This window comes from Chanos chanos, chromosome 16 (assembly GCF_902362185.1).
Source record: "Chanos chanos chromosome 16, fChaCha1.1, whole genome shotgun sequence".
NCBI lineage: Eukaryota > Metazoa > Chordata > Actinopteri > Gonorynchiformes > Chanidae > Chanos > Chanos chanos.
The window spans coordinates 5149603-5170913 of NC_044510.1; the positions used below are offsets into that span (position 1 = coordinate 5149603).

Consider the following 21311-nt stretch of genomic DNA (forward strand, 5'->3'; position numbering starts at 1 on the left):
TTCGATCGACTACAGCGTTACTGCCAGCCCACTCAGACATGTTTTGATCTTTGAAGTGTTTGTGTTTGAGCAGAGTCATCTCAACACGCTTTACCATTCCTTTTTTTGTATTCTTGGGCGCCTCGTCTAAACACCTGTGCGTTATTGATGTACCTAACCCCTCATGCACCACTGGATCCATCTATGCGTTTCTCAACCGCTCCATACCAGCTGTCTTCGCCTTGTCGAAAGAAAACTGCGTTGCAATGTGCATTGCATCAATATTTCAAGGTTCGTTTGGTTTTGATAAACTTTATCAATGAGGAAATGGTATCGATTTTTTAATACAGGTTTCCTCAGAGACGAGTTATTTCATGCAGGTTTCAGGATTAGCAAAGTAAAGATGATCTCAGCTCTGGTTTATGGATATGGAGGAAACAAAATGACCTTGCTGGTTCTGTCATAAATTCAGTTCCTAAAAAGGCCCCATCTAGTTTCTGAAGAGAGCTTATTGAACATGCAGATAATGGATCTCCTGTTTGCTCAGGTGGGCCAGTTTATGTCCTCAAAGCATCTTCCAACGCTCATATCTGAAAGCCAATCAAGAGATGGGAGAGGAAGTACCATCCTCTATACTGATGCACTGAACGCCGCATATTCAGACAGTCGCTCAAGCATCTCTTAAATTCGTACCACAATTACCGTCTTTTTAAATGACCCCTGAGGAAATGCTTTAATTAAATCGAGACTCTTCAGAATTACTATAATCACAGCTCAAGACAGTTATAATGGGAATTTCTTACAGTGGTTGGAGATCTCAGAGAAATTCTGAGGAGGAGAAAAGCAGTGGGAGTGCCCCGCTTCTTGAAATCTTAATATCGTCTGGTTTACTTTGGTCTGTGTGATTTTTAATTTTTTATTTTTTTAAATAAAACAATCAAATGAAAAAGGATGAAAAAATTCATCGTTGGAAGAAAAGATCCAAAGGGACGAGTGAATCAGTGAGTGCAGTGTGTGCACGGTAAGCCTCAAATAAGCACGGACTCTCTCAACAACGGTGCTGTGTCTGAGTGACTGAATGGAAGAACATGAAATTGGATTCTTCTCAGAGGGCTTTGAACTCTCAGAAATGCCCAAGGACAAATCTCTTGAGCCGTAAGTTGTCGCGGTGAACTTCTGCCGAAAAACATTTGTTTGCTCTGAAACTTGGCCGTTATTAAGCCGGCTGTGGCATCTCAAAGTCTTTATCGATGTTGCATTGCTGCCAAAGGAAAGTATATGTAGAGGACAGAAAGTGCAGGTATAGGTCAGAATAAATGAAAAAAAAAAAACTGTTTGTCTTGTTCTTCATTGTCAGGTATTTGAGTTTAAATTCCTGAGATTATTGGCTCCCGATTCATGCAAGGGCAGATTTTAAGGTCCTCTTATTAACATATAAAATTTTACATGGGCTTTCGCCCTCCTACCTGTCTGGCTTAATTACACCCTATAACCCACCTCGCACCCTGCGCTCTCAAGATTCTGGATTATTAGTCATTCCAAGAGTTAAAAAGAAGTCCGCTGGCAACCCAAGCCTTTTCCTACCGCTCTCCCTTCCTTTGGAATGGTTTACCTACAAAAGTTAGAGAGGCAAACTCTCTCAATTCCTTAAAAACAAGACTAAAGACTTATCTATTTTCTCAAACTTATGCATGATATAATTTTGATTTGACTTTGTTATAGACATGTAAAGCCCTTTGAGACTATAAATAGTGATATTGGGTTCTAAATAAATATTATTATTATTATTATTATAAGGAGAGAACGCACTATTTAACATTCAAGACCAAAAAAAAAAAGAGTTTTCAGAGAGGCATCCCACAAACAGAATTTCTTTTTAGAGTCTCTTTGATGTTCAGACCATAATTAAGAATGTTCAAACATCTCAATCGATGGTGGAGCTTTTGCCGAAAGGGCTCAGTCTTGACAGACAAGGTGAAGCCAATTGATCTCACACCCAAAGGTCATTTGAAACAAAATCTTTATATCGTACGCCGTCGTTCGACAAGCACTCGATAAGAATCAAGCATTGAATGAGGGTTCACGTGAGCTGGTGTGAGACACTGAAATAACTTCATCTTTGCCACTGCTGTCATCAGCAGTTTTGTTATGATTATTGAGTTATCGATAGAGCATTATATAACCGTATATCACAGACCACAGTCGTAGTTCAATGTGAATTTGTTCTCCAAACATCTCAGCCCTCAGTTGCAGGCTGTGCTTAACCATCTATCTGCCAGTGACGCATGGAATAGTGTTTATGCTGAACATAGGCACAAAATAGATGTTTTGTGTCTTTTTTTTTTTTTTTACATTTCTGTGTACTGCTGCACAGTCTAAAACAATTCAGAATACCGTGGAAAATGTTCCTAAAGCCTCTGATCTAGACCGATGCTGATGCTGTGTGTCTTTGCCGATACCAAGTGAGTCTTCAGTTCCATTGCAGCTTCTGTCGAGATTTGAACTGTGTGTTTTCTTCACATTAGCCGTTTTCTTCTTTCCCTCTCCGTCACCCACGTGATGGGGTGAACGGGTGGAGAGTAGGTGGTCTGATAAACTGTGGCTCCATCCATATATCCATATCCAATATTGAAACCCAAGCCTTGCACTCAAGAATATTACATCTCTCATTCACGTGTGTGTGTGTAGTGTGAGCATGAATAAAAAAAAAAAAAAAAAACCCGTGAGGAACCAAAACCCCTCTCCTGCTAGTATCCAACGACCGCTTTGAAAATCTGACAATAGGCTCGAACAGCTGGGGTTTGTGGATGCAATGGTAATCCTGACCTTAATGCCAAGTCTGTCTGATGGCGCCGTAATGACTTTGGGTGACCGGCTATCTCCAGAACTATCAAAGTTCCTTCCTCATTGTCAGCCCTCGCACATGTTTTGAAGGTAATGCTTCTTCTTTGGTGGAAGAGGTTTTTTTTTTTTTTTTTTAGCCCTATATGGGTAAGAAGTATTTACGTAGGAACAAGATCCTGCTGCGATAGCATCAGGCCATAATGTAACCTTTTTACATAACATTAGAGACTATTGTAAAAACTCATTGTGCTTGAGTTCCCTGCTGTCTTTCTTTCAAGGCTAGCAGACAAGGGTACTCGTTGGTATGGCCATATGGCCATTCCTGACTAGAGGTAAACAAAGAAACTGCGGCAAAAATGTTCTGTACTCTTAAGTCTCACTTTTTCCATGTCAGTCATTGTTTTTTTTAATATATATTCTTTTATTTTATTATACCCCCCCCCCACCCCCCACCTCCCACATGAAAGATACATAATAAACCCAAATGCATCTTTTCAGTAACATAAAACAAAAACGTCGCTTCTAATCACTGAGGATTCTAGCTGCCGGTTCTCTGTTCACAGAATGGTTTCAAATTGCTGCAAGAATTCCGATTATTCTGTAAATTGCTTTGTGTCACGGTCACCGAGGATAGCAGCAACAATAAACATGCATAGAGTGCATTACCATGCAACCGAGCTAGCAATATTCTGTCATGTTTGATAACCCTCAGGTTCTTATGCAATCAAAAACTAAAGGAGAACAGGAATAAGAGGTCTGTTCACATGGAAAAACACTGTTAAAATCATACGTAGAAAGCAGTGGTGATTTGTTTTGCTGTCACATACTGTGTGTTCCATGACATCATTAGAACATTTGAACGTTTGCCAGTTCGTATATATTTTGTGTATTACAATTAAGATATATATGTGTGTGTGTGTGTACATATACATATATATATATGTGTGTGTGTGTGTGTATACACATATATATTATCTAAATGTAAGTAAGGAAGTTTAATGTACTTTTCATTGTTGCTGGCAGTTACATTTGGTGTGTATATATGTCAATGGAAGTCATGAATATGCATTTGTGCTACATGTCAAATATGTATGGAGGATGTCAAAGCGACACAGATTCCCACTTGTTTTGTCATGTGACAGAACATATAATAGAGTGATATAAAGCATGTTACCCATACCAGAGTTTTCTTTTTTTGTTTTTAAATGATCTTTTTCTTCCACAAGGCCCATATCAACAGTCTTACCAATTAAAAACCTCTCAGCACCTCAGTCACAGATGAAGGGGACAAAATAATGGCTCATCTCTCTGCACTGATACATGGAGCCCAGCTGTGCTCACTGATGAAGATCTGTGTTTGAAAATATTCCTTGAATATCTCGTGTACAGCCTGAACGTGGCATGTCTCCTTGGTAACCACAGGGGGAAACCCATAGCCCAGATACATCTCCATTTATTGAGATAGTCACAATGACAGTTAATAATTTAACATATGATTTCTTTTCTTTTTTTTTTTTTTACACTTTTTTACACTAAAGGATGGGTCATAAGTTATTTATCACCTAAACTTCTGTTATATTTAAATCAACAAACACACAAGCAACCTGTAGGATTCTGTAGGAAACACACACACACACACACACACACACACACACACATACACACTAACTTAAAGCTTTGATATGTGCCGTTTTAAATGAATATAATAAAAAAAAAAAGTCCTGTGATACATCCTCAGTGAAAATGTTCTGAAACGAATGTTGTTCCTAAGAATGAAACACATCTGTCATGATCTTTCCGGAATACAAACACTTATCATATTTTCACAAAAATGTTTTTTGGTTGTTGTTGCTTTTTTTTTGGTAACAAACACGTATCTATAATATCATTTCAGAAGAGGACATTTCCACTTTTCGACAAAACGACAGAATTAAACACATCACACCTATCTCTGATTAAGATGTAGGATGTTGAATGCACATCATCCTCACCAATTCAAGCTAGTCGCACTCTTGGCTACTGACAGCCGAGAGTGTGACCAAGAGGCTATCAATAACAACTGATCTGCATTCATGAAAATGCCACTAACTGAGGGATGATGTGGATGCTCATAATATCTGGCAACAATTTCACACAACAGGTTTTCTAAAAGTGGCCTCGCGATTTTCCCATGAGAGTTCGAAAACATCCGGCACATCGTGTACATTTTGTCTTTTGGGTAATTCTCTTTTGGAGGAAAGGAAAACGTTTTAAATTCAGATTATACATAATATTGCCCTCTACAGAAAAAGGTTCCATATCACACTTTTTCCTCTGGTTCTCTCAATGACTGTGGTGTATCCATATCTGTGGTGGTGTACTTTCTACCTCCACTGAGTTCGCTGACATGACCTGTTGAGATCCTCTTTTCCTGCGGTTCAGTGTTACCGTGCTGATATTTTGTTGTTTCCTGGGAACCCAAGAGCTCTGGGTTGCTTCACAAGGCATTTCTCATTAATGTTTTTTTGCCCCTTCAATACAGGCGATATATAGTTTGTTTGTCTGTTTGTTTTGTCAGGGGGTGGGGGGGTGGGGGGTGACAGTCATAGAAAACTTTCACATGATCACCATGGCCTTGTTGAAGGTTCAAACACAGCCTTCCAGAAAGTTCCTCCATGGTAATACAATGCAAATCAAACAGAACTGTGTATATTTCTTGAAACCGGCTGGAGTTGAAAAAGTAAAAAAAAACTTTATTAATTCAAATTGAAATCAATGGTACTGATTAGGATTGGGCAGAATCAAGGTATTACAGTATACCGGGGTATTTGGACATTGCGAAGGTATGATTTTCAATACCGTCGAAAATAAAGACGTTCCTCCTTTCTATTAAACTGATACGATGTTGTATTGAGGCAGGGTGACCAGGCGTCCCACTTCGCGATGTACTGCACAGCATTTTGACCCTTCGTTCCGCATCCCGCATATCGAGATAATGTCCCGCTTTTTCATTGGTCATTTCATTTTCAATTGTCAGAAATAAGAACACTGCGTTCTTTTACCTGCCCGGCACATGAGCCGCTTATGCCGTTGCATCATAGTTTCTACTCAATTTAACAGCGCTAAGTGAAAAGGACCAGCTTGGCTCATAAAAATGCAACCCAGCAAAGCTTTTCTAAAAACCTGGCTTTCTTCCAATCACCGAAAAGAGAGCAGTGAAGGCGGTCATCAAGAGGTTCAATCAAACTGTGCGGCCGTGGGACCTGTGAACTCCGCGACTACGTCACAAAAAACAAACTTGAACAAACTTTGCAGATATGAAGATAAAAGCTATCAGGCGACGTCATGGCCACAAAGAATGGAAAATGTTTTTATTTTAGTAAAGAATGGGCTGCAACATATTCCTAGGTTTTCTTACTTAATCTTTTCCAGTTTAGAAATGGTAAAATTATATTAGCCCTCTCGTCTCCGCGTTTTATGCTTCCGAGCGATATCACATAGGACTGCTCTAACACTGCGAACGACTTGGGTTTACTGACAGCTTGAGAATCAGCCGTTGGTTAATCGGCCAGTGGTTGTCTAAATGCCCTAGTACTTTTACGACTATATGATGAATATCGATTCCATATGAGCATTTACTTTTTCACATTGTACAGGTTACTTTCATTTTCTTTTATTCTATAGGCTATAGTTGTGTACGAGGGAGGGAATGTTGATGGCCTAACTGGCGTGCTGTGGAATCGACTAGAGGACAAAGTGTAGGTGTATATGAGCCAAAAGGCAGAGTACAAATGTTTCTTATTCAGTTAGATAATTATAGTTACAGTTATATCAAAGTTTTAGGTCACCTCTCGGGATTGGTAACATGTCCCACATAGTCCCACACAAACTTACGACTTGTCCCACATTTGGTTTATTTGTATTTGGTCACCCTACCCCATGGTAATTATATTTTGTGTTCTGTGAGGAAGTGGAGTGGTATTGTTGAAATAAACAAAGAGTGATCTTTTTAACTCTTTGACAAGGAGTCGTCTCCAACTTCTGTCTCTGACTTCTCTGACTGCTATCACCAGCAGCTCAGCTTTTATGATTTTTTTCTTTCTTTTTTTTTTTTTTTTTTTTTTTTACACAATTACAGTCATATGCCATGTACTCCGGTGAAATGTCCAGAAGGTATGATGGTATGAAAAAAACTGACACCGCCCAAGCCAAGTACTGATCCGATGGAGCGGTTTAGTTCACGGCCACAGTGACGGGAAGCATGTTGTGAAGCAGCTCTCTGGAGGACTGTGATTGGTGCAGACCATCTGGTGCCATCCTTAAACTAACGCTCCCGTCACCCGTGCCCGGATCAGCCCGGCAGTCCCTCTGCGTGGGGCGGATGGCCACGATGAACTGCCTCTTGAAAGTCTCGCTCAGCATGATATAGAGCAGGGGGTTAATGCAGCTGTTAGCGTAGCCCATGCTAATGGCGATGTTGTAGGCGTAGAGGAAAGCAAAGCTGGGTCTCTGGATGGCAAGGTGGGCCAGCTGTAGGATGTAGTATGGAGCCCAGCAAATGAAAAAAGCCAGACAGATGGCCACGGCCATCCGCATGACCTTTCTGGTCCGAACCCGCAGGTTTCGTGGGGGCAGTGGTGCCACAGTGGCAGCCATGTTCTGCAGGATCTTGAAGAAGACAACGCAGATGACCACCAGCGGCAGGGCAAAAGCCAGCACAAACTGGTAGAGCGTGAACCAGTAAGTGTCCGTCGCCGGGTTGGGCAGGAGCAGGGCGCAACCCACCGAGCCATCGCGTAAAGGCATCAGCCCAGCGTACATCCACACGGGAGTGATGGAGACCAGAGACAGCAGCCACACAAGTGCCACCATGACCCCCGCCATGCGGGGAGTCCGAACATGGTTGAAGCGGATCGGGTGAACGGTTGCTAGGTAACGGTCGAGAGTCATCACGGTTAAAATGTAGGTGCTCACGGTCTGGCTGTTGGAGTCCAGGGCGGTGATGACCGTACACATGGTGGCGCCGAAACACCACGACCCGTTTCCAAGCAGCTGGTGGATGAGGAAAGGCATGCCGAGAAGGAAGAGGAGGTCCACAATGGACAGACTGAAGATGAAGATGTCAGGCACGGTTTGCTGGGCCCGGAACTTTGTCTTCTTGACGATGGTGTAGATGACGATGCAGTTGCCGATGATGCCCACGAAGCAGATGATGCCGTAGATGCTGGGAAGGAGCACGTTATGGTACGGCTCATCAGGCTCTGCGGGGTGGTACATAAGGAACGTGTGGAGAAGATGGTGTCACAAATGCATGGCTAACCCCCCCCCCACACAGCCCAATATACATGGCGCATTAACATCTGAATCCATTTCTAAGACGTAGTTCTCATAAAAGGCTATGGAAACTGATTTTAAAAATATTTGCGGGTTTTTTTTCTACGTTTTTCTAATAGAGTTGGCGGTAAGCTGTGAATAAAAAAAAATCTTGTGAATTACGTGTTGTGACATTTTGTGTCACATCTTGTGAATATGGTCTTCCATCTTTCCCTTTTCATCGAAGTCTGTTTAAGTAGATTACTCCACCACACAATACGATGCAAACTGGATCAACCTGATGTCACCTGTGCCATTAAACGTAGTGGTTAAAGGAGAACATTTACCTGCATACTCGTCCAGAGATGAGTTCGTCCGAAGCGTTGAATTCCTACTGGTGTCGATGCTGAAATCCATGTTCGTTTGGGTAATAGTTCCTGGGGAAAACTATGACGCCTGAGAGATAAGAGGTAAAATATGGCAGAGGTAAAAGAAAGGGCGAACGGATTGCAATAGACGAAAGATCAAACCAATAGACAAGAAAGCACAAAGAAATGAAATACAGGAAATTCTGATTTCCCTTAAGGACTACACATATTTCAAATATTGAAATTTGCACGAAGGAGGATATGTGTTTAAATGACTTTTCTTAAGATGAATTTGTAGTTTTAAAAGTTAAACTATTTTTTCCCGCAGTGAAGCTCTTGTCAAAGACGCCACTTACCTCATCTGTCACATGTTTCAGTTCTTCAATGATGGCTTGAGATGTCTTTCGTTTGGCGACCCATCTGATTCAGCTCTCATAACTGGTTCCCATTAAATTTCATTGTCTTTCGTTTATTATTCAGTATGACGATCTTCTTTTTTTCCTTCTCTTAAATCAGTTTTAACATATTTCACAAAATTCCCCTAGGGATGCTGTGACAGGTGTGTTCTATATTTCGTCCAGTCTGTCCATGAAGTTTTTCTCATGTCATTAAATAAATAAATAAACAAATCTACGATGAAAACTAGCTGAGCTCCTTATTTTGTCGGTTAAATGAATGCCGAAGGCTCTTCGGACAGGTAGGTTTCATTCGTGTGATTTCGTTCCGAGGAAAAAAAAAATGCTATCGCATCCAAAAGAAATGTCATACGCAGTCTCCTGGCTTGCCTGTGAGCCGAGAGTGAAGACTTGCGTTGACACTCGAAGTCCACCTGAAAAATACAGCGGTTAGCTGTTCAGCCTCGCCGCGACCAATGGAAAATTGGAGATATGTGACGTGAGGCGCGCTACTGTGCGCCCACCTCAATTTGAGCAGAAGTGCTTTACAGATGGATTGAGCTGGAACCGGGGGTTAAAAGTGAATTGTTCATACACTCTCAGTAACGACGGAGAGTGCTCTTATATTCATGATAAGCATCTGAGAACTGTATTGGAGAAAAATAAAAAAAGTCAGTAGGTTTGAATTGTTTCTGATTATGATGTACCTCTCCTATAAACCAAAAAGGGTCTGAGAGACGACTGAGATGACAAGACCAAAGTGCATTTTATAATGTCAAACAGTTGACTAAACTGTTTCTTTGAAGCTTTTATGCTGACTGAAAATCAGCCGAAGCTTGTAGACTGACAGTTAAGTTCTTCCCTCAGCCATTGCTTATGGCGTTTGCGTCTTCAGGGTAACCAAGACAACAACACACACAGTCACCCCCCCCCCCCCCCCCCCCCCCCAACCCACACAAACAGAGTTAGATGAAATAAGAACAGGCAACTAGCTACTGAGGTTATAACCTTTTATAAAAGACAGGTAGGTCTGTGATATAACTTTGTGTTGATACTGTCAGTCAGTGCACAAGTTCACCACATGTATCATATGAAAACAACACCAGAGGCCCAAAGCACCAGTTACAAGTAAATAGAACAGTCCATCAAAACTCCAAGCACTAGATCAATCAAAACAGGGCCGCAGGCGAGAAGAGCGTAGTAGACTAAGGGGCACAGCTAAGGGGCAGGAATCATATACAGGACCATCTGCAAGGAATATGTGTTGGGTGCTCCCAAGTGTAAAACCGAGACACTGCAAAGTGTATTTGAAAACAACAGAACCTGAGGCCCCCCTTGGGGCTTTCAGATCTGGACAGATAAACAAGTAATGCCTCACCCAACTGGATATAGTGATAATAGATAAGGAGCAGCAAACAGCAGTGGCGATAGACTTGGCAATCCCATGCGACAGTTATATCAAAAAAAGAAGGAATGTGAGAAGCCAGAGAAATACCAGGGATTGTAGGTGGAATTAGAGTGAATGTGGAAAGTGAAAACTAAAGTAGTCCCACCGGTGGTAGGAACACTCAGGGCCTGGACCCCCAGTGCCGGAAAAGTGGCTCCAGCACATCCTAGGCATCCTAGGCATGACAACATCCAGTCCAGTCAAGAAGAGAGTAATCCCAAGAAAAGCTAAAATGCTGTGTTGTGCCCTCAAATTCCCAGGCCTGTGGTAGGAGGCCTGAGACTTAGGAAGATACCACCCACCAGAAAGAACAAGAATGTGATAAAGAATACGTCCATATGTTACCATACAGTTTTCTCTGTGCCTTACTTTTTCCCCTTATCTTATCAAACTTCAGTAGCCTCTTAGTATTAAGTGCTTTGCAAACTTTATAGTACAAATGATAAACGATAACGGATGTCACTCTCACTGTTCTCATTACTTGTTTAACAACTCTGTCCTGAACTGGAGCTGTGCATATATGGCAGCCTATGTTGCATCAGAGGTCCTCTTTGAAACTATTTAATTGGAAGTGTATATTAGAAGGCATGTTCTCTCTGCAATCTCTCTGCAATACCTGAAACTCGGTTCTCGATTACCTCTCTGCACAAGCTATATATTGTCTAAATGCTGAGCAGATTATTGGAATCACTGCATTGCATACGTTATCGCAATTCTGTTTGAAACAGTTTAACTGCACATACATATCGACGACGGTTTCACTAATGTAGATTTATTAAATTTAATTGTTATGAGTAATGGGCTACCGTTCTAAGTCTAACATTATGTTCAGACGCATAATCACTCAATTACCATAATCAACGGAATCACAGGAGTGAATAAAGGATTGGGGTTTAACCAGAAGATGTCGCTCTTGTATATAGGTTGAGGGTAGAGGCACCCTTGCAGCTCATGGAGTGGATTTGCACGTTTTTTGTTGTTGTTGTTGTTGTTGTTTGTTTGGTTTTGGTTTTGTTTTAGCATTGAACAGCATCAGTTTTTGTTACTTCTTTATTTTTCTGTTACTGTTTTAAAATTAAGAACATCCTGACTGGTGTCAAAGACGGTTTATTTTACGCTCCCCACGCTGTTATCCATAGGCAACACCATGTGGCCAACGGCAAAAAGGTCCAAACAATCTTCCTGACACAGCATCCCTAACATGACGTTTGGTACATTTCCGTTTAGTCGTTCGAATGAAAAAAAAAGGCATACAAATATTTTACTTAAGCTTTCTACCTAAAAACTGCCTAACATCTGACTTAACAGCTGTTGGGTAGTCCAGAGAGACAGTTAACAGGCGGTTTATTAAAATATTATATTGTCCGATATGCCTTTGTGATTTCGTTTAAAGAGCTCAGGTTTGCAACAGTGTATTTCAGATTACCCGTGGTTTAACAGTTAATTAAATTTTAGGAGCAAATTCCAATTTATTAAACGAAAAAAAGAAAACACTTTTACCAGAGCGTTAGCAAACTGATCATTTGATATTGATATTACCTATCATTGTGAATGTTATCATACAGACTTTTCCCCCTTTATCATCAAGGAACATAATTTTAATATCTCAGGCAACAGTGAATCTCAGGATAACAAACACGTTTTAACAGAACATGCATGTATGCTCACATTTTTTGTTCAGATTATAGTGTTTTGTTATTATATTTTAAACCAAGTTTTTTCAGAGATGTATTACTTAAAATCGCTAAGATGTCAAGGAGAGGTTAAGTATCTAACATATGCCTTGTATTTGATGCAGAGATCAACTACTCTGCGGACCTCAGTATCATGTCTACGAATCCTTTGTTAAGGAAGGAAAATTGGACCTTTGAGGCCCGTTCGTGTGGGAGGATGCGGAAATAAACAGCGCGAGTTAGTAGCACAACAGCAAGCTTTCATAATTTTGAAGGCAAAACGTACTCATTAAGTTCTCACAACAAGCGAAAGAGTTAAAATAACACTAAAGTGGGCTTTAAAATAAAAAAGAAAGCTGTACGGGGGTTTCAGTTCACGTTCGTTTGGTTTTCTGGGAGGGGTGAGTTTGTTTCTTAATAAGCTACATAGATCCACGTTAGCTTGCTTAGCTAGCTCAAAGCAGAAACGAAAACGTTTGTCAGTAGGCTAACTAGCCAGAAAGGCCAGACTTAGCCTAGCAACACGAAACCGCATTGGAAACCAACAAACCCGTCTAACAGTTTGTTAACAGTTAGCTTATAATTCGTGTGTAAGTACGCGGTTTAGTTCTTTTTAACTTAATTAACGGATGTAACGTACATTAGAAGAGATAATTGAAATTTACAGCCATGTTTCGTTTTTGTTGTTTTTGCTCGTTTGGTAGCGTTCAGTTATAAGGTAACGCTGACAAAATAACATATTTGCATTTAGGTCATCCTGTAACATGCGAGGTATTTAACTTTGCATAAACTTTGTGTATGTAATTTAACTTCTGGGAAAAATAACAGTTGTAGTTTTTCGTAGGTATTTTTGTATAGGAATGCATACACGCTCTGAGAAGAACATTTTGTGGTTAAATTTACATTTTGTTGAAGGACTGTTAGCGAGTTAGTAAACACATTGCATTGCACTAGATAAGAACTGTTGACAAGAAGTGTTTTATTTGCCCTGAACTGGTCTGTGGTTTCGTTTTGAAATATCTGTAGAAGAGGTAGCTAAATTTAATTGTTTAAAAGATGCTTGGCTACATTTCGAATGCATGCCCTACAGACGATGACGTTATCTTGACTGGAGTTTTGCTCGGCCTTCCGAAGGTTGTCAAATACAGGAGATCTATTGGTTTAACACCAGACTGACTAAAGCTTATTGGAGTTTTGCGTTGATTCTGTTTTCTTCCATTGGACCATTACTCCTGTTTAGTGTCATCTGATTGGACAGTCGTTGATAAATGCCAAATTTAATTGGCCCGCAGAAACGTCAAACAGTTGATTTCCTTCCTCTTTATGGGGGAGCGTTTGCTGTTGCACTCTAGTCATATCGTGGGGCGCGGTCCAATAAACGAGTTTCTACTCTGAAGCAACGGCTTTAAAATCAACTTGATCAAAGAAATCATTATAGCTGACTGCCCCGATTTGTGTAAACCGTTTCTTTTGCTTGCAGGTACCTTACTGTGACCTTTATGTAAGGATCTAGACGCAGGACGAGCGGGTCAGAGACAGGAGGAGAGACTCGGACCGACCAATCGTAGTATCCAGGATCTGGGCTCTTTATTTTTGAGACGTCTTTTGTCTCATCTGATCTACAAGCGAGGAGTAAAACCAGCCAGTTACATTTGCAACGTATTCAAGTACCTTCTTCACTCGTAGAGATCTGTCACACAGAAATCATGGAAGCCATCGCCAAGTACGATTTCAATGCAACTGCGGATGACGAGTTAAGTTTTAAACGTGGGCAAATTCTAAAGGTAAATACGACAACAGTGTCCTCTAACGTGTTGAAAGCGCTTGTAGGTGTCTTGTTTTACTGAGCTGTTGCATGCATTTAGTGTTGTGCAAGATTGTCGGTGTTTCTAAAATCACCTCCTTGATTTTAAACCCGGTCCGTGCGCTGATTTGTCTTGTGTGTATTCCTGTAATGCGCCTTTGTGTACTTAGACGTAGTGCTATTTACCAAAGGTTACGGAATCTTCAAAAACGAGCTCCTTTCGTATTCGTCTTAACAGCAGCCGGGCCTATCTTGTACACTGATCAAAAATTCAAGGAGTTTTTTGGGGTGTGATTGTAAAATTGTGTCTGTTATTATCTGCAGTGTTATGATGCTGTGTTATCATGTGTGATATGGGGGGGGGGCACATCTGTGCGTATTATTAACACCATGTGCCTCTTCTGCTATCTAATTTCAAGGAAATGTTTGGCATAGGTTTTCAAGGGAAAATTTCAAGATCTTATCACCTTCTCCACAGCGAATTACAGCAGCCCTTGCACCATTTGCACTCAGCTGTAGCTCAGTGATGCTCTGTAACATGTTAGTTCATCTCTCACTGTGGTGAGCAACGCATGACCACGTGTGACTCCCGAAAACCACCTGACACCCAGTGTGACAATGTAACCTTCACATGTAGATGTTTGTTTAGTAGGGTCAATTTCTTTTGAAACCTTTGACCTCTTTTCAGCAACTGTTTGTGGATGGCGTGTGTGCCAGACTAGTTTGTATAGACTTTTGTGGTTTTATTTTCTTTCTTTCTTTCTTTCTTTCTTTTTTTCCTCTGAGCCAGTTGAGGGAGGGATTTCTGAGCAGAAAGAATGGGATGCATTTAATTTCGCCGCTGTCTTTCATATCTCGACGCTAATCTTCACGGCCGCATCTCTTAATCCGGCAAGACCTGGAGGCTGTACGTCATTGGTCAGATTATGCAAAGCCTTACTCGTGCTCTCTCTCTCTCACTCTCTCTCTCTCTCTCTCTCTCACTCACTCTCTCTCTCTCTCACTCTCTCCCTGAAAAGAGTTTAGGCTTCCCCCCCCCAAACGGGATTGTAAGATATCTTGTAAAAGCTACGAGAAAAGGTTTTCAGCGTTCAGAGATTTAAACGTAATCATTATAATCCTTATCCGGCGTATCAGACGTAGGCGATATAAAGTTCTCAAACACGCTACATCCATCACTTTGAGTTATCTGCTCTCTCTTTGAAATAAAAGATTTTTCTTATGAGGAGAGGTTTAAAGAAGAGGTGAGGTAAAGAGGATGAAACAAATAGCACTCGCTTGTTTGTTTGGTTTTTTTTTTTAAGTCTAGCATTCTGAAATCAGATTTATCATTCAGAAAAGATTATAGTGGGCCCTGAATGTATAATGCAAACTAAGCACCCTGGTGTATGGTGTGGTTTTTTTTTTTTTTTCAATCTGAGGGGTAAGGTTTGCATAACACCGAAACATTATTCTAATTTCACTGAAGTCTATGTTGGTTCACTGCCTTACAAAACTCAGATTGTTGAATCGTTTATGATGGCTATTCAAATAAAAACAACCCAGTAACATTTATCGAAGCCATCAGCATTTACCAGTGAACAGTAAGAAACAAAAGATTACTGTAGGCCTACTGGAGGGTACCAGTTACTCCAAACTCCCTGACCAAGACGGCGAGCAAACGGTACAAGTGCACTAGCAAAATTCGTTACGATTGCGCAGTTTTATCACCGTCAGAGAGAATATGGGAACATTGGATAGAACATAGCAACAGGGGCCAAACCACCGTCACTCGGTGCGTCTGCTCAGGCCTGTCGCTCTCCTTGTTTTGTGTCATAACAGCGATGTGTTGATGGCCAGCAGACTCTTGCTGTGTGAGGCATGTGGGCTGTGACCCTTACTCCACACTCATCATCAGTTCATTGGCGTTTCTTGTGGAAACCTGCTGTAAAGGAAGCAGCGTCGTACATATTTGAATAATTCTCTACACCCACGGGGCTGCAGGGGTGATGTCAAATGCACTTTGGTGTTAATTCCTAACGCTTCTTTCTTTCTGTCTTTCTTTCTGGTTTTGTGTTAAGCGTAGCATTGTCTGCGTGACTGAGACCTTTTTCAGAAATGCTCAAACTGACGTTCGCCGTCAGTCGGTCTAAATCGAGTCTCGTAAGCCAGGCACATTGTCAATCAGGTTAAAGATGCCGACAGGTTATAGTCCCCCCCGCCCCAGCTTATGACCAATGACAAATAGCACATTGGACACTAATCAAGTTTACACTGTTCCCTTCTTAAGAGAACTTTATTAGGGGTTTTTCCTTGGCCTAGGGACACTTTAGCTCTTACAGCCTTCAGCAGTGTGTACGTCACATCTGACAGAATCACCTTTGACCCTCTCGCTCTCCTCTCTTCTTCTTCTTCTCCTTCTTCTTTTTTTTTTTGTTTTGTGTTCATTCCCAGCTCTTCTGTCTTTCTCTCCTCTCTCTTGATTATGTAACCACATTTTGACATCAAAATGAAAGACTCGGAGGCTTGGAAGAGTCCGCCATTTGAGTTTTTTTTCTTGCCTGTGCTTTCATGAGGAAGTGATTCTATTAGATCCATTAAAAAAAGAAAAAAAAGACCAAAGTCTTGATCTCACTGCATGGGTACCGGGGAGAATTGGCCAGACAGCAGATAGAGATAAATGGCACGGTGCTTATTAAATTTGCATAAATGTGGCGAAATAAGATTTCTTTCATTTGCTCAGCCAGCAGTCTTCTGTGAATTTGGGACAGTTTTTTTTTCCGCTCGGGTAAAGGAAGAAACTTCAGAAATGTATTTTTTTTTTTTTTTTTTTTAATCCCCACCTCTTCTACATGTTCTCCCGTTGATCAGATCCTTTAGCAGAAACAGGAGTCCTAACGGAATGTGTGGAAGGAAAGGAAAAATGTAACGTGGGCTGTGATTGGTCGGTGCTTGCTGGCACTATGAATATGAAGTAAATCAGTCATTTAGTGCTTAAGCCTGAACCTAGGCTTGGATGTGTGTAGCAGAGTAAGCTGCTTTTGCTGTTTGTTAACTGCTGTGAAAGGGCATGGAGTTTTTCTTTTCTTTTCTGAAACAGCGAAGCATCTTAGACAGCTGTCTTGTCTCCTAAAAAATATCATCTTTTGCTTCCTTTTTAACTTGAAGCCCTTCTAAGCCTATGAGCTTGCGACTTTTTTTTTTTTTCCGAGAACTGATGTCACTGCTCTCAAATCTTGATGACATCAAGTGTAATTTCAAGCCAGTAAGCAAATGTTTGTGTAACATCCCTGAGGTTCCCTTGTGTGAGGCTACAATGTTACACAAGAGAATTGTTCCTGACAGGACGCTAAAACCACTTGGCCGGTTTTGTTGTCGTCGTTGTTGTTGTCGTTGTTGTTGTTGTTGTTGTGAAATCAAACACTGTAAAAGTGAAGACGTAAGCTTGAAGTGTCTTCTCTTATGCTGTCTAGTCTTGTGCTCTGTGGCTGAGCGTTTTCCTTGCATAAGGCTTTGCGGGTGAAAATACGTGGAAATGGGCCTCAAAACCATACATAACAACCCAGAGACGACCGTAACCAAACACTCATGCTAGCGCTCCTTATGGAGCTTGACTCCTCAGACAGAGATTTTTATATCTATTTTTATACATATATTCAGACCCACTGTGACTAAACTGGATCTGATCTCTGCACAACAGAACGTCAGACTATTAGCATTACCTACAGTTGATATGAGTTTGCCCTCAAAACATGCCCTAAAGATCAGTTCCCAATCAACACCAAAAAGGAGGCCGCGCAGACCTCAAGCCCTTGGCTCTACTCTGTTTGTGTTTGTGCCACCGCTGAATGATATGTGCCAAGCATCAAACGAGTCACACCATTTTAGAGTTGCTTAGGTCCAACCAGAACTGTGGCCAAAACTGGCTGACTTCATCACTCTTACTAAACGCAGTGGAACGTTCAGTTAGCGTCACCCACCAGAAAAGAGGGAAGAGGTTGCCAAGCTGTTGCTCGTCGGTTTTTGTTGGTAGTAACATCGCTGCACAGTTTGCCACACTCCTGCTATGTTTATACCTGCTAAGCTTTTAGGGGTGGGCTGCCTTCGTAATGACACCATTCATTCACGCTTAATTCCTAGCCTCAAGGCTCAGTTAGGGAGTGATTCATCCTGATTGCTTCATTTAGTCTTCTCTCATCGCTTCAGCGTAAAGCGAGAAACAGCTGGTCCAGACCATCCGCAGCCCCGGGGCACCGTCCTGGAGACAGCGTGCAGATTTTTTCTGTCTTTTTTTTTCTCTTCTGTCGTCATTGTTGTTGCTTAACGTGCACTGCCACTGTTCTGTCTGCCATGTCTCACCCCTCCCATTGTTCTTAGAAGTCTAGTCTCATCAAAGCATCATACTTATCTGGGCTTGCACATTGGATTTTTAGTTCTAAGAACACAGAGATAGCCCCTCCCACCTACTGTGAAATCTTGATGACATCATCACTAGTTCTGGCAAACAGCGGTAAGGTGCTTTGCTCAGTTTGTTACCTGTAATCTACTGTAAATGGTGTGTTTGGGACCGGTAGGAATGCCAGATGAAAATATGATTCTTAAAAAAAAAAAAAAAAAAAAAATTTAAAACTTGTTAAAAGACACGGTTCATTCACAAACAAAACTGGTCAAAGGTGCCTGGAAGGAGTTTGCTGTGTAGAGTTGCGCAAAGCCAAGTTCAGTCCATTGATGGATTGGTCTAAGCTATGCTAATGTTTTCGAAGCTCAGTCCAATCATGGGACGGTACTGTATGTATGCTACCTTATACGAACCTTAAAACGCGTCAGTAGCACGGTCCAGTATTAGGATAGCACTGGTTATGATAAACTGTGTTGTGTCTAGAGTCAGAATTTGTTTTTCGCTAACTGTGCCGAGTCAAGCTAAGCTAAGTGCAGCCCTGTACTGGAAGGGTGCTTGAGACAGCTTCAGGTCAGGAGGCTCTTGCCTTTGATGCACCTGTGCGCTGTCAGTGTGAGTATCACAGTGATGATGTCGTAGACCCCAGACAGAGGTAGACAGCTGAATGTGGCATGAGGTAAGTAACAGCATTAAAGCCCTTATGCAGCAGGGCCAGTGGCTCTCATCCAAGGATTTTTATAGAAAAGTTTTGTGAGAAACTCCTTTTTATCTGTCTCTCTCTCTCTCTCTCTCTCTATGCATACACTTAGAAACCAGAGTGAAACGCTCTTTAAAATTGATAGTGGTACTCCATTAGTCGGTACTTATCTCTCTCTCTGTGTTTCTCTGTGATTTTCCACTCTAGGTGAGTGGGACAGGATAGAACAAGCCCTCTTCTCTCTTTCCCTCTCTCTCTCTCTCGCTCTCTCTCTCTCGCTCTCTCTCTCTCTCTCTCTCTCTCGCTCTCTCAGCCACTTTGTCATGTTAAGTTTAGCACGTAGCCTTAGCCGTGACAGACCAGTACAGTCTTGAGTCATGTGGTCTGAACTCTTCAGTTTTTCTCTCTCTTAGTTTGTGTCTCCCCTTGTTTTTACTCAATTTAAAAAAAATGTGAGAGGGGAAGCTATTAAGAGTGTGTAGTGTACTGTTTGTCCAAAGCACGTAACAACAATAATAATAATAAATAATAATAAACAAGTAAACTAATGTTGCAGTATGGTCACATTTCCCAATACAGTGAGTAATCCCACACACAGTGATCCATATCGGAATGCGGGAGCTGTCTCATCATTTTCCTCGGAACTGTGGTCATGCTTTGGGGGGGGGAAAAAATGAGGCATGTTGTTTCATATTTAGTGCCTTCAGGACTGTTCACGAAAATCTGAAGACGTCCAGGGACACCCTCATTCCTGTCTGGAGTCTCGCTGTCTGTGGAGTCTCACTGTCTGTGGAGTACCACGGGGAGTGTTCTCTGCATTGGCACTGTCTGCATGCGGGCCCCGCTTCAGAAAAAATAGACTCCATCATTATTACTAAAACTAAAAACATTAAAAAAGAAAAGCCTTGCTGTATATGCCATATATCTGATGAATGAGTAAATATACCGGTACTGACTTTAAAGTACAGCAGGAGACAGTGACTTCATGCTTCAGCCTCGAATAGGGAATGACTACTGTTTTATCACTAAATGTCAAAGTTTTCCTCTCAGGTGAGGTGTACTACTGTACAAATTGTCCAGTGCTGTTATATATAGACGAATGGTCAGGTTCCTTAAATGTTTCACAGACGCTAGAGCTTTCCATCTCTTCCAGTGCCAGGCGAGGTTTATCTCTGCACAGATTTGAAGAGGACTGGAGAACAGTTGCCTAGAGCACCGTTTCCACGTTTGGAAATCCTCGCGTCTTTACCCGTCGTCTCGAGGGCAAATCGCCAGCCGACCCGTTCGCGTTTTTCTTACACCGCTTCTCGAACACGGGCGCGTTCCCAAAAGTTCCTTTTCCCTGTTTCACAGAACAGACGCTCGTAGGACTAAACACGGTAAAGGCCCCATTTGCATTGGAAATGTAGCCGGTGTCCCAGCGGAGAGGGTCAGACTGGTTTTTTTGGCTTTGATCAGCCAGCGTTTGGGATAATCGTTGTGACAGTTTGAGGATGGCAGTCTCTTTTTCGGAGCCTCTGGATCGGGGAAGTCCGTCCTCCCATGTTCTTAAGGTCCCAGAGGGGAGATTTAGCCATCATTCATGGAGAATATGGACTTGAGTTAACTATTCATGATCTACTCCTGCTGAGTGACTCAGTAATCGACTCACTGAGAGAGTGACTTTAAAACAGAAAAAAAAAAAAAACAACTTTTTACTTTGAAAAGAGAAAATTCAGGTCTCTCAAGAGTCTCTCTTTTCCTTCAACCCTCTTGCATGTGTATCTGGCATGATGCTGAACTTAGCAGAGGCACTTATGCAACAGACAGCTTCTTAATGGCTGTTTGCGTAGTCTGTGTTTCTGCCTGCCTTGGAAGTCGCTTTGAATAAAAGCGCCTGCTAAACAAGTAAATGTAATTGCAAATATGATGCTAGTATTTTTAAGGAAGCCACAGAATGCCAAGTGTGTTTGGTCTTTGGAAGTGGATGTATCTGTCTGTAAAGTCTGGAGGTGTCTGGAAAGTCTGGACGTGTCTGTAAAGTCTGGACGTGTCTGTAAAGTCTGGAGGTGTCTGTAAAGTCTGGAGGTGCCTGTAAAGTCTGGAGGTGTCTGTAAAGTCTGGAGGTGTCTGTAAAGTCTGGAGGTGCCTGTAAAGTCTGGAGGTGTCTGTAAAGTCTGGAGGTGTCTGTAAAGTCTGGAGGTGTCTGTAAAGTCTGGAGGTGTCTGTAAAGTCTGGAGGTGCCTGTAAAGTCTGGAGGTGTCTGTAAAGTCTGGAGGTGTCTAGCACACGTCGGGACCGCTTGGTTCCCAGTTCCATCACTTGACCAGGGTCCACGACCAGTGTCGTAGCCTGTGTTTGTCAAGACGCAGGCTCCCACATCATTCGCCCGATTTTAATGTTTGAAATAGGACGCTATTAATATCCTTGTCAACACACAGGTCATGGTGTTTGT

General features: G+C 41.8%; 2 protein-coding genes across 2 annotated transcripts in view; one reads left to right on the forward strand and one right to left on the reverse strand.

Annotated features, from left to right (window-relative positions):
* Positions 1–7035: 7035 nt before the first annotated feature.
* On the reverse strand, positions 7036–8532 carry mchr1b (melanin-concentrating hormone receptor 1b). Its single transcript, XM_030793898.1, has 2 exons — positions 8463–8532; positions 7036–8063 (listed from the first exon to the last, which is right to left on the reverse strand). The coding sequence occupies exons 1-2, from the start codon at positions 8530–8532 to the stop codon at positions 7036–7038; spliced, it is 1098 nt and encodes a 365-aa protein (XP_030649758.1).
* A 3723-nt stretch (positions 8533–12255) lies between these two features.
* Positions 12256–21311, forward strand: part of grb2b (growth factor receptor-bound protein 2b) — a 32850-nt gene continuing 23794 nt past the window's right edge. Inside the window, exons 1-2 of the mRNA XM_030793464.1 lie at positions 12256–12399; positions 13479–13782. Of these exons, the coding sequence (XP_030649324.1) occupies positions 13705–13782 (78 nt within the window). The 5' untranslated portion in view covers positions 12256–12399; positions 13479–13704. The remainder of the gene's footprint in view (positions 12400–13478; positions 13783–21311) is intronic.

Coding starts and splice junctions, on each gene's coding strand:
- mchr1b (XM_030793898.1), bottom strand. CDS start 8,532: ATGGATTTCAGCATCGACACCAGTAGGAATTCAACGCTTCGGACGAAC. Junction 8,064..8,462: donor ATCTCTGGACGAGTATGCAG/GTAAATGTTCTC, acceptor ACCACCCCGCAG/AGCCTGATGAGCCGTACCAT.